This window comes from Ursus maritimus, unplaced genomic scaffold (genome assembly GCF_017311325.1).
Source record: "Ursus maritimus isolate PB19 unplaced genomic scaffold, ASM1731132v1 scaffold_2, whole genome shotgun sequence".
NCBI lineage: Eukaryota > Metazoa > Chordata > Mammalia > Carnivora > Ursidae > Ursus > Ursus maritimus.
The window spans coordinates 40,000,600-40,012,510 of NW_024424452.1; the positions used below are offsets into that span (position 1 = coordinate 40,000,600).

Genomic DNA, 11,911 nt, shown 5'->3' on the forward strand with positions numbered 1-11,911 from the left:
CGGCCCCTTCGTGAGAAGGGGCATCTCTGCTGAGATCTGGATGATAGGTCGGAGTCAACCCTATGAAGAGCAGGGGAAGAACATTCCAGAACATTCCAGATGGGGGGAGCTCCCACAGATGCCCCACCGTGTGGCACAGCAGCTGCAGGGGAGGGCAGGCACCGAGAACATCCGTGGAAGGAGGGTCAGATTATGGTGGCCTGGGTGAGTCCAAGTGGAGACTTTGGCTTTTATGTGCAAGCACAGTGGGAAGTTGAGAAGGTTTTAATCCAGGGAATAATAGGATCTGAGTTTGGTTCGTAAGACATCGTGTTGTCTGTGGGGTGGTGCTGTGGGGGCCTGCGGACATTCTGTGGCAGCAGGGAAGTGTCCAGATGCTGTTGCCGTGTGGGGGTGGGCGCTGGCTGGTGTGGGGGCTGGGCATGGGCGGAGAGAAGTACGAGAGCGCCTGGTGTTCAAGGAGTTGCTGGCTTGGTGGGCTGGCGGCTTTCATGCAGGGAGCTGGGGGGAGAGACGAGTGTGGCCTGAGCCCGTAGGTAGGTCATGAGGCCGTCCGCTCAGCTGGACAGAACGGCTGTGTGACAGACACGCTGCGTGGGTGCCTCTAGCTGTCCGCGGCGGGTGCCTGCACGCTCCGGGCCCATCCCAGAGACGGACTAGGGCTGGACACCTGGCTGTGAGGTCTGAGGCTTTTTACCGCTTTGGAGGCCGGGCATGTGGTGGATTCGCGGAGAGGGGAGCAGGTGTGGCGCGTCCACACGGAGAGAAGGAAAGTGTCTAGGGGTTTATGGTGGGACTGTGGTGCCGGCAGCGGTCGGTGGGCAGGTACGTGGGTTCCACCAGGTCTGGGGGTTTTCTGTCTAGGGCAGCGGAGAAGCCGGCACGGCTCGGGGGATGCCAAGGGGTTGTCGTGAGTGGCAGGGCAGCAGGCCTCTCTCTCCACCAGGCTGGCCTCCAGCATAACCATTGCCCCCCTTCCACCCTCTGTGAGAGGCCGGCGCACCTCCCGGGCCAAGCGGTCCTGGATGTCTGTGACTGCCAGTCCTGGGGGAGCCCCCGGCCGGCGGCTGCCCTCCTCACCTCCCTGTGTCTGGAAGCCCTTTCTTGGGTTGGCTCAGGATCCCGGCAAGAAAGGGGAAAGTGCGTGGGAGCCACTGGAGTCAGCTTAACCCTGGCTCAGGGCAGGTGCTGTCGGGCTGTCTCCGAATCTACTCGGACGATTCCACGTATGAATGAATGAACTAAGTGCTACCATCCCGGAGAGACGCCTTTTCTTTCTCTAGGTTTCGGAGAAAGCTTCTGGTCAAGGACTTGCCGAGCCACCAGCGAGATCCTGAGCTGTCCCTGTTCCCAGGCCGTGTCTCTGCAACCCCTGCTGTCCCTCCCCCAGCACCCTGGGGCTGGTGTTGACCCCTCCGTGGATCCTGTCCCCATTACAGAAACCCACCCGACGAGCCTCTGCGCCCGGCTGGGTCTGCGGGCTGCGACGTGAAGGAACAGTTTCACCACCCGTGTTTTCCTACCTCTGACGGCAGGGCCCGGGCCTGTGGAGGGCAGGGGTGCGGGGGTCGCGCGGTGGCCCAGGCGCCTCCAGGACTCTGGCGTCTGCTTTCCAGCTCGTACACAGCTTACTCCTAAGGCTCCTGGTGACCCTGTGCGACCGAGACGTGGAGGACAGCCTTCTGTGTGGTCCTGTGGGAATGAGGTACAGGGACGTGTAGCGAGAACACCAGGGCAAAGGCCACTGCAGACACGGTTCGGTCCCTGGCAAGTGGGGCAGGGATGGTACGGGGTGGGACGGAGCGTTCCAGAAGTCCTCCATCAGACCTGGGCTGTGAGGCTGGGACGCAAAGTGACTTAACCAGTCCGATCCCCTTTCTGCCCGGCGCGGGCCTGGGACGCTCCCCACACTCCCAGCGGAGTGACAGGGGAGATTTGGCCGGTGCTTAAACACGGGGCAGCGACGGGGGCTGAGACGTGTCTTGGGTCACAGAGAGTGCACCCCCGCATCACTCAGAGGCACAGGTCGCGATGACCGGCTCAGAGTCCTCCCCCGGAAGGGCTCTGCCCACCTCTCTCCCCGGTCCCCGTGTGTCTCGTTTCCTCCCACTGTGCCCCTTCCCACCCTCTCGGCCCTGAGCCCCCAGCACCGTGATTTCTTGCTCTGCATGGCGATCACCAAGGGCACTTGTCCCCCTCTCTGCTGGGGCTGGGGCCTGGCCCTCCTGCTTGGGGTGACTCTCCTGCTGCATTCGGCCCCCTCTGTTCCCTGCCTTTCCGCCACAGCCTCCTTCCTAGCGCCGCTCCTACGGGGGTACCACCCGCAATGTCGGTGGCGGGGTTGGTGGCCAGCATCGTCCCTCAGACCCTCTTCTTCTGGGCCGTGAACGCCACCGAGGCGCGGGCTTTGGGGCCTTCTCACTGGCCTTCCTGGGGTGAACCTGGTGACGGGGGCCGGTCCCTGGCTGTGGTCTCCTCCTCCCGCCTCGGCCTCGGCCCCGTGTAGCAGGTCTGGAGCGCTAACCCACAGGCGGCATCTTCAGAGACAGACAGACGTGGGATGCGTCGCAGGCGGTGAGGCCCGTTGCCTTCGTGCCGCCTGCAGATGGTGCACCAGGACACGCGGGCGCTGCTTGGCCCTACCCACCCGACTCTGCCACAGAGTGCCAGCTGGGGGGTGACGGGGGGATTGCAGGCCGGCCTCGGACAGGTGCGTGCCAGGCAGTGTTGGGGCGTTGGGGCGTGGCCCGTAGACAGAGCCGCTCCTTTCTTCTCCCTCCTTCGGGCTCTGGATTCTCTGCTGCTCTCAAGATCCCGCTGCTTACATGACTTCGCGCCCCAGGAAGGGGGAAGCTGCTCCTCGCAGCCCTGCCTCCCGGCCCTCTTGTTGAGGGCTGCTGTGACCACCCAGGTGGAACAGCGTCCTCTCCCTCCTCCCTCCCTCGGCCAGGTGCTGGGTGCTGGACAGGGTGGATGCCTGTGGTCATTCTCATCGACTTTAGCCGGTGGGCTACCCTCCCGGTGCAGGCCCTGCACAGCTTGCAGAGTGACGACTTCTGAGCCAACCCCCCTCTGACTCAGCCTATCATGCTGGAGAAAGGTGAGGCGTCCTCCACCCTTCTGAGACCTGATGGGCTTCAGCATGGCACCTGGGGGACAGCATAGGGGCAGCAGGGGGCAGCAGAGAGACAGCAGGGGCAGGAGGGGACAGCTGAGGGACCGCTGAGGGGCAGCAGGGGACAGCTGGGGGCAGCAGGGGGCAGCAGAGAGACAGCAGGAGGCAGCAGGGGCAGCAGGGGGCAGCAGAGGGCAGCAGGGGACAGCTGAGGGGCAGCAGGGGACAGCAGGGGACAGCTGGGGGGCATCAGGGAACAGCTGAGGGGCAGCAGGGGGCAGCAGAGGGCAGCAGGGGGCAGCAGAGGGCAGCAGGGGACAGCAGAGGGCAGCAGAGGCCTCAGGGTGCCTGTCCGGGTCTTTTTGCTCTCCCCATTTTTGGAGCTGCCCCTTGCGTATTTGTTTCACGCCTACGAGGGGCCGCAGGTGCTGCCCGAAGGCCGAGTTCTGTGGTACCGAGGGAGAGGGCAGGCGTCCCCCCACTTCTGCCAGAGCTGCTCAGCTTTCGTCTGTGTTATGTACATTGAATTTTGCTTGATTTCTCTGGGAAAGGGTTCCACTGTAGGAGAAAACTAGGATTTGGAAACCACTGATGGGGGTTAGCACTGGACGTGGGGGCCTCTGATGTGCTGTTTCTTTATATCCAGATGGCTGTTGGGGCCCCTGTTTTCACATCCTTGAGAGGAAGAGGCCTCTGCTCTGCTCTGTCAAGGTTGGGGCTCGGTGAGATGTGAGTGGGCGAGACAGTGCTCTGGAGGACCAGGAGAAGCACACCGGAAGTAAGATGGAAAGGCATCTCCACAACGTGCAGGGGCAAGCGGCGTGGGCCCCATGGGCGGGGGCACCCCAGAGGTCATCTTGGGCCCTGCTGTGCAGCGTGGGGGAGTGACCGGTTCCCGGCCGGGGCCCAGGAACTGCAGGCAGGCACCTGACTGCTTGGGCGCCGGAGAGCTGTGAGCAGAGGAGCCCAGTGCCCCGAACAGCAGCTCCCAGACAGATGGAGGGGCCGGAGTGCCCACCCCAGGTCGGGGGGTGCTCGGCTCTTGTGTGGACATTGAGGTGGCCCTGAGAGGTCAGGTGGGCCAATTTCCCCCTTTACGGAGGGGGACAACAAGGCTCAGAAAAGTGACAGGAACGTCCTCACGTTTCCTCAAAACAAAATGGCACAGCTGGGGACGGACCTAATGTCCGACTCTGTATGGCCAGTTTCATGCATTCAAGTGGCCCTGGATGGGGGGACCCGAGTGAGGGGAGGCCTCGGAGAACAGCACCCCCCCATGGAGGAACGGCTTGCTCAGTGGGCAAAGGCCTCTCTGCGCCGCAGCCTCCAGCCCTCCAGCGAATGCGCTCAGAGTTGAACGAGCAGAGTTTCGTGTCCTCAGAATTTCCCCCCTGGACGATGTGAAATCCCAGATCCCTGCAACAACTTTAGGCACAGCAGTAAGGCCTCCTTTGCTCTGCTCTTCCTCTGCCCTCCCCTCCCACCTCCGCAGCCCTTCCATCTGGGGTCAGCCCGCCCCCGGAGCCCGCCCTGACCGGCAGAGACTTGTCTGCCCGCCGCTGCCCCGCCACCCGCTGCTGCCCGCGCCCCCGCCCCGCCCGACCTCGGGCCACCCGGCTTTCCTTGCGGTGCTAAGCTTGGCAGACACTGAGTTCGTACTGGGTTCTCCATCGCACCCGCAAAGGGAAAATCACCGGGGCTTAGACCTCGGAGGTGACTGCCCTGTATCTAACTGTCCTCCCTCCCTCCCGCCCTGGGGGCTCCCGGGCAGGCCGCCTGGGCCCAAGCTGAGGTTATCGGGGGGAATGAGTGGATGGGCGGGGGGGTGGGGCTTTCCTTCCCACTGAGACTCTCGCTCTTCCAGTCACATCCTGATCCAGTCACACACCATCCTCATGCCCTTCTCTGTCCCGTTCTGTCTCCCTGTCCTCAAGCACGGTGCACTCTTGAGGCCTTGGGGGTGAAAAGGCCACTGGTGCCCGCGATTGCTTCGACCCCCATTTGGCCTCGCCCCCAGCTCACCTCTCAGGAGAGAGAGGTCTCCACGTGTCACAGGTGCCCCAACTCCGCCCGTGCCACACCCGCGAAGCTTCTGTGAGGTCGAAGCCAGAGGCAGCCAGTGGGTCCTCCCCACATCTCTTCTGTGCACCCCTAGAGCACGAGACAAGTTGCCCTAAGCGATTCCGGAGGACAGAGGGGCCCACCGCTCAGTTTTCCTGGCATTCCAGAGCAGAATCAAGGAGCACGGTGGTGAAGAAGTGATGGCATGCGTCAGGACTTGGGGTGTCGCTCCCTGTGGCACCGAACTCCCCAGCCCCACGTCGTCAGACCCGCTGCAGTGGGTTGGAAGCCGCTGCACACGCGCCCACCTGCTCCCTCGGCCCCCCACAAGCCTCAGGTGAGGTGTGGGCCGGCCACCTGAGCTCGTCGCAGCTCTCCTTGTCTTCCTAGTGGAGAGAACTGCATTGACTCAGGATGTTAGGGCCTCGAATCTCTTTTTGCGCTTTGTAGCGTCGTTATGACCCTCCACGGACGTCATTAAGGGGAGTGTTAAGTCTGACGGAAAGGTGGAGGGTTTTCTTCTGGTCGGTGCTGCCGGCTCCCGGGAGCTGGGGCTTCCCTTCATGCCAGTGGATGCGGACCCCACTGTTCCTTCAATTGTACTGGGGGGCGCCTGGCTAGCCCCGTCACTAGTGTGTGTGACTCTGGATCTCGAGGTCGTGAGTTTGAGCCCACGTTGGGTGTGGAGAGTAGTTAAATAAATCTTAAAAAAAAATAATTTTATTAGAGCCAAACTATTTAAATAAGTTTATTTGTTTCATCCTTTGGTAGATGAGAAAAATACATTACAAAATACATTATACAGAGGACAGCTCACAGTACACATTACTAAAAACACAATCTACATTCCAGCCAGGGCTGCTGGTACGTTCAGAAAGCCACAGAGGCCTCGAGACCCAGATTTCAGCTCTATGGAGTGTCTCCCCCAGGGCCCCTCTGTATCTCAACCTCCGTGTGTCCAGCACCCGTCTCAGGTGGGCGTGGGCAGTCGGGGCAGCACTGGGCGGGGCTGGCAGCCTCTCCCTGCGCCGGAAGCAGCGACACTTAGAATCCCGAAGGAAACGGGTGAACGGCCAGGGTCTCCAACAAAGCATGACCGAGTGCTGGCGGCCTGCAGATACGCAGCCCACGGTCCTGAGTCTGCCCCCCCCCCCGCAACGCTAGCCTTCGCCAGTCTCGCCTGGCCCACCGCCCAGTCTGCAGGCAGATGGGTCCCAAGGGGCTGCCTCGGCCCCAGAGCAGGCTCGCTGGCCACAAGGCAAGCAGCACCTGGACCCTGCAGGTCCGCACAGCACCACACGGCCTCCCCACCCCTCTCCCCTGACCAGCAGTTCCCAGAGCCGGGGTGAGGCCCCGAGTGCCCAAAACAAGCCCCTGGAAGCTAACCTTTCTGGAAGGACCCACCTTAGGCGAGCGGCTTCGAAGAACCCGGAATTCTCCGAGCCGGACAACTTGCTCCGGAGCTCTGCCCCTTCCCGTGCAAGCCTGATGAAGCGAGAGGTCTGTGCAGTCACTCGGGGCCAGCCAGAGGCCTTTCGGAGGGAGGGGAGCCAGGGAGCCCCACATCCCCCACCCCTCCATTCATATAGAAGCAATTCTCTGAAGTGGCCTCTCCAGCCTCGTCCTTTGTTCTTAGAAATTTGGAAACATCTGTGACTGGGTAAGAAAAGTCGTCCTAAGCATCGAGGGCATCATTCCAGCCTGCTCCGTTGCGGTTTAGCGGGCCAGGCTCTGCATTCCGAGGGGACAAGTGCTGGTCGCTCCGGGGGCCTCCGGGAGAAACCTGGGGGCGAGCCAGGCGAGCTTCCGCCGCAAAGTGCAGCCTCTCCTCCAAGCCGCCGGGCCCTGCCCCTCCCCGACCGCCCAGGCAGCGCGGGGGGGATGGGGGTGGGGCGGGAGGTGGGAAGAAAAAGAAAGATGAGTCAAGACCAGCATCTTCAAATTAACAAACTGTAATTGTTTTCCCAAAGATACATTTTTTTCATACACATCCATCATACACTGTAACCAAAAAAAGCAGTGTACATGAAATAAGAGAAAATAAATTAAAAATCCATAGCATAGGTAAGGAGGCTCTAGTCTGGAGCACAGCTGAGTTTCCAGCAATATAAGGAGGCTCGAAAGTTTCTTTTATAAGAATGCCTGCTAGCAGGGGTTCCAGCCAGGTGGTTGGTTGGTCTGTAAGTCAGTCTTGAGTACTTGAAACAGGTCTGTGTTTGTGTTTTCCTTAGCGTTTAGAATAGCCATCATTGTCCTGCAATAGGCAGAGCTATCCCGTCCAGGAAAAACGAGGGAGGGAACCACAGAGGCAGCGTGAGATCCGAATACAGCATTCAAAGGTAATTGGTCCAGTGGCGCCTGGGGAAGAGGGAGGGGCGGCTCTCCAGGGTTAGCCATCTTCCTTGGGGGGTGTGTACCAGCCTGCAGAGAAGAGAGGAGACAGTCACGGGGTGCAGGCCCAAGCCCCCCCTCCCAGCCCCGTCCACGAGGGCGCCTCCAGGGTCATGGGGGAGAAGATCCTAGCAAGGGCTTCCCAGTGCGGGGACTGGGAAACTGCCCACCGTGAGAGGACACCATGACATGAGCTTTCTGGAAGGGCGGTCGGGCTGAGGGTAGCACCGAGCCCCCCCCCCCAAGTACGAGGGGCAGACGGTGCTTTTCTGGGAAGGGAGGGAGTGGACGTTACCACCTCCAGCCCTTCTCCGGAGAACAGGGGCAGGCGTGGTGTTAATGGGGACTAAAGGCTCAGAAACCAAAAGAAGGGGTTCTTGCTCTCTGGCAGGAAGTGACCTCCTCGGGCCCTGGCCGCGGCTCACCGTTCTTCTCGTGGATCTGCACCAGGGACTTGTAGGACTGCTGTGCTCTCGTCAGGCTGTACTGGGACTGGGACAGGAGGCCACCATCAACACGGCCAGCCATGCCCCCACCCCCCTTCCATAGCTGCCAGCCAGAGACCCCAGTGTGGCGCTCTGCTGACCCCGCAGGACCCTCCACCCACAACCCCACAGCACTCCCCCCAACCCTCCTGGGGCCACTCGGCGAGACGTCAGCCAGCCAGAGGCCTCATCCTGGCAGTCCTGACCGCGAGCGGCCCCAGGGCCTGGCTCCTCACTTTGTTGGCTCCAAACTGCACTCGCGCCTTCCCCTTCACCAGCGTGGCACTGATCTGCATGATCACAGACTCTATGGAGTAGGCGCTGCTCCAGCCCTGGGAACAAGGAGCGATGGGGCAAACAGGTCAGGAGGGTTCCCGCAGGGACCTTATGCCTGGGCCCAGGCCAGCAGCTGCATCGGGAGGGGCCTGCCCTGCACTCCTGGAGCCGCCAGCAGCTGTCGGCCGGGGCAGCGGGTGCAGGCCCTGCCCAGCAGAACGAGGGCCCCGTGACGCCCATCGCCCGGGTGCGCGCGGCACGGCCGTCAGCCCCGCCCCGCCCGGCCAGGGGTGAGGCCAGGGGTGAGCCACGGGCTCACCTGCTTGGTGAGCAGTTCCATGCAGATGGCGCCTCCGCCCAGAACGTACCTGCGGGGGGAGAGTCAGTCGGGTGGCTGCGCCCCGCTCAAGCCCACGCCCCCCCCCTGCCCCGCGCCCTCGCTGAGCCACTCACCCTCCAGACAGGACGGGAGACACAACCCTGACAAATGGCGGGTCAAAGGGGAAGTTATCCTGCAGGAGAGACGGAGATGACATCAGAGGAGGCTGCATCCCCCCCCCCCGGGACTGCCCCCCACGAGGCAAGGACAGCACCTGGCTGACAAGGGAGGGGCCACAAAGGGAAGTCTTACTTTGAAGGAAAAATTAAGTAGGATGAAGTCAGCTCCTTCTTTCTCTTTGAGGATCTGGAGATCGTTGTGCAAAGCACTGTCCTGGTCTACTCTGTGAAGCAAGGAGTGTGGGCTCAGACCCCCGGTCCCCGCCCAGGAGCCCCGTGACGGCTCCAGCTCCCCAGGCTGCTGCCCGGTCCACACTCACTTGAGGAGTTTGACGTTCCAATCATACAGACTGTCATTCACGAGTTCGACTGCATAGTTTCCTGGGAAGAGGGAAGAAGGCAGGTGTTGTCACGAAGGTCCGAGGAGTGAGTGGCCCAATGTAGTCCCTCTCCCAGGAGAACAGAACAAAGATCAAAGCCTCCAGGTCCACCCAGATGGACACGCACCAAAACTAACCACTGGCTTGAGGCACTGTGTGCGTGCCCTGAAAGGTTCATGAACATTCACATGTCCCAGAACTTCTTGAGGCCCCTCCGTGACACACACTCACCGCCTTTGAAACTCTGTGACCGGTATATATCCCTGAGCTCCTTCATCAGCCGGTCAGTGGCCTGCACCGAACCAGATACCGCGCCCTGCACGGGAGAGGACACGCGCACTCTGGAGACACACGGCTGGGCAGCCAGGCAGGTCTGACCAGGCCGGGCTCAGACACACCGCAGCCCACCCGAAGGAACCGTCTGCCCCCAGAAGGACGTGCCAGGGCCTACCCCACCTCCCAGCCCGCACCCACCAGCCCCCTGCCCACTTCTCCCAGAAAAGGAACGTACGTTTAAGTAATCTTGCCTCTGGTTCTTCTTAATCTTCTCTAGTATGGCCAAGTTTTCCTTTCCGATGCCGTCATCTTCAGATTTCTTGCCCTCAGCTGGCTCCTCCTCTTTCATTTCGTAATGATCTAGGTCTTCCGTGTCCTGGGGGAGGCGCGGAGCGTGGCGGGAGAGAAGAACCGGCATGGGTTGTGAGGAGGGGCTGCCACTCTCCGTCCCGTCCGGCCACAGGCGCGGGAACGGCAGTATGTCCAGCGGGCTGGTGCGCACAGCACCTCTCCATTTCTGGAGTGAGTCCCAGCCCCGCTCCCTCCACAATCTGAAGGTCTCAGGCGGCGGAACGACACGAGGACCCGGGGAAGGCAAGCAGGGACTCAGCCATCTCGTTCCCTAGAATGACCCTGCTCCAGCCGTCCCTAAAACTCTCCCTTGGCACTGACAGTTCCTCCGTAATTCCTAGAATGACTCTGGCCTGACGCTGTGACTCAAAGCTCACGTCTCGCTGGGTCACTAGGGTTCCCGGGAGTTCTGAGGACTCCGCACGCAGCGGAGATCCGGGTCAGAAGTCTCCCGCCCGCCCTGTCGGTGCCTGTCGGTGCCTGGATCACGCATGCGGAGGGACTTGCTGCCGACACGGAAGGAGGGAGGGGGGAGAGGTCAAGAACAGACGAGCCCCTCATTCACCCCTCTCCGGGTGGGCAAGCAGTTAGCTCGCTGCGCGTGGGGTGGAGCGCGGGCTGTCCGCCTCACACAGAAGCTGCCACCCCACGGCCATGGCAGCGAGCTGCTCGCCCTGGCAAAACGCGACTAATACTAACCCCCCATCGTCACCCTCGCGGCCGACGTCCCCGGAATGCCTGTCACGTGCCAGGTGCTGCACTAGGTGCTGCACGCTGGCTCACCCACTTCTCACAATCACCATGCCGCTATTCCGTCGGCAGCGGAGGGCGGTGCGGTTGACCATCACGCCCACAGCGACACCGTCCTCAGCAGAGCCACGACCTGACTCCCGTTCCACATGGCCCTGAGGCTCAAGCGCTTGACTGCTGCGTGACACTCCCCCAGAGTATCTGCTTTCAGAGACCAAGTCAAGATTGGCATGCATCACCCCGCGTGGCGCATTCCACGCACACCTGGCTTCGCCTTCACGACAACCCCATGCAGTAGTCGCTACGACCCCGTCTGACGAGTGAGAACTGCAGCTTAGGGAGGTCAGGTAAAGCTCCCAGTCAGACATAGGATGCGCCTGAGGGTCTGACTGCAAGGCCCCCTGACGCCATCTTGCTGACCGTGTGGCTTAAAGACACAGGTGGGGGCGCCCCGCCTCCTACGACACTGGCTGCTCCTCCAGGTCAGTAAATCTGTCCTGAGTCCTCCCCAGTCTAGACGGCAGCGCTGTCAACAACGGGTGCTCGATGCCGCTGCCGGCAAAGCTACCCGCCAATGCCGCCCCGGGGGGCAGCCCTACCTCAGGCATCTCTTCGTCTTCGTCTTCTGAGGACACGTCCTCCTGTGTGCACTGCGGCGGGGAGGGGAAGGCAGAGGTCAGAGCCTCAGGGGCTTCCCAGCACGCAGCCTCCAACCTCTGCCCCAGAGCCCCCGCCTCTCCACCAGCCAGGTCAGAATGGAAGCCACATCCAGGGAGTGACTTCACTGGCAGCCTGTCCTTCTCCACCCACCACGAGCTAAAGAGTAAAAGATGCACAGTGGCTGTGTGTGTCACCCACCTCACACAGCCCGGTCTGATTCTCCCAAGAACCCCTCCTTATCGCCTCTAGACTGACGACACGTTGTTGGTTCTTAACAAGGAGTCTGGGTCTGGCCACCCGCTGCTTACTGCTGATAGTAAAAAGGCCCCTTCCTCTCAACCCGGGAGACACTGCCCGTGGGTGAGTCTGACAGCAGGTGAGGCCACTAGTGCCCCAGCTGGAGAGGGAAAGCCGAGAGCCACGACACGCGTACATGTCTGGAGTGGCCGGAAGGGGAGGGCCACTACTGCAGGTGTGTTGCGATGAACAGGGGTTCATCGACGGACAGCGGTCCGCTGAGCGCTGTCCGCGGGGCGCCCCCACCACTCACCTGCTCCGCCGGCAGGGGCTGGTCCAACATCTCCACGTCGGGGTGCTGGGGGAGGTTGTAGAGTTTACACAGGTCGGAGATGATCCTTTTCAGATGCTGCAGCAGCTGGGGGGGGGGC

General features: G+C 61.7%; 1 protein-coding gene and 1 long non-coding RNA gene across 3 annotated transcripts in view; one reads left to right on the forward strand and one right to left on the reverse strand.

Moving 5' to 3' along the window:
* The first annotated feature begins 502 nt into the window (after nucleotides 1–502).
* Nucleotides 503–5,848, forward strand: LOC103668394. Of its 2 annotated transcripts, XR_570015.2 has the most exons (5): nucleotides 503–1,705; nucleotides 2,606–2,710; nucleotides 2,951–3,100; nucleotides 3,762–3,893; nucleotides 5,271–5,848. It is a non-coding gene; the product is annotated as an uncharacterized LOC103668394 (long non-coding RNA). The 2 variants fall into 2 exon arrangements; XR_005836188.1 differs by having other exon boundaries at nucleotides 506–2,710.
* Nucleotides 5,849–7,112: 1,264 nt separating this feature from the next.
* The window catches only part of UBE2Q1 (ubiquitin conjugating enzyme E2 Q1), a 7,771-nt gene continuing 2,972 nt past the window's right edge, over nucleotides 7,113–11,911 (reverse strand). Inside the window, exons 3-13 of the mRNA XM_040635727.1 lie at nucleotides 11,794–11,898; nucleotides 11,183–11,233; nucleotides 9,718–9,858; nucleotides 9,438–9,522; nucleotides 9,147–9,207; nucleotides 8,960–9,050; nucleotides 8,782–8,840; nucleotides 8,648–8,696; nucleotides 8,289–8,384; nucleotides 7,993–8,059; nucleotides 7,113–7,597 (exon numbers count right to left, since the gene is read on the reverse strand). Of these exons, the coding sequence (XP_040491661.1) occupies nucleotides 7,566–7,597; nucleotides 7,993–8,059; nucleotides 8,289–8,384; nucleotides 8,648–8,696; nucleotides 8,782–8,840; nucleotides 8,960–9,050; nucleotides 9,147–9,207; nucleotides 9,438–9,522; nucleotides 9,718–9,858; nucleotides 11,183–11,233; nucleotides 11,794–11,898 (837 nt within the window). The 3' untranslated portion in view covers nucleotides 7,113–7,565. The remainder of the gene's footprint in view (nucleotides 7,598–7,992; nucleotides 8,060–8,288; nucleotides 8,385–8,647; nucleotides 8,697–8,781; nucleotides 8,841–8,959; nucleotides 9,051–9,146; nucleotides 9,208–9,437; nucleotides 9,523–9,717; nucleotides 9,859–11,182; nucleotides 11,234–11,793; nucleotides 11,899–11,911) is intronic.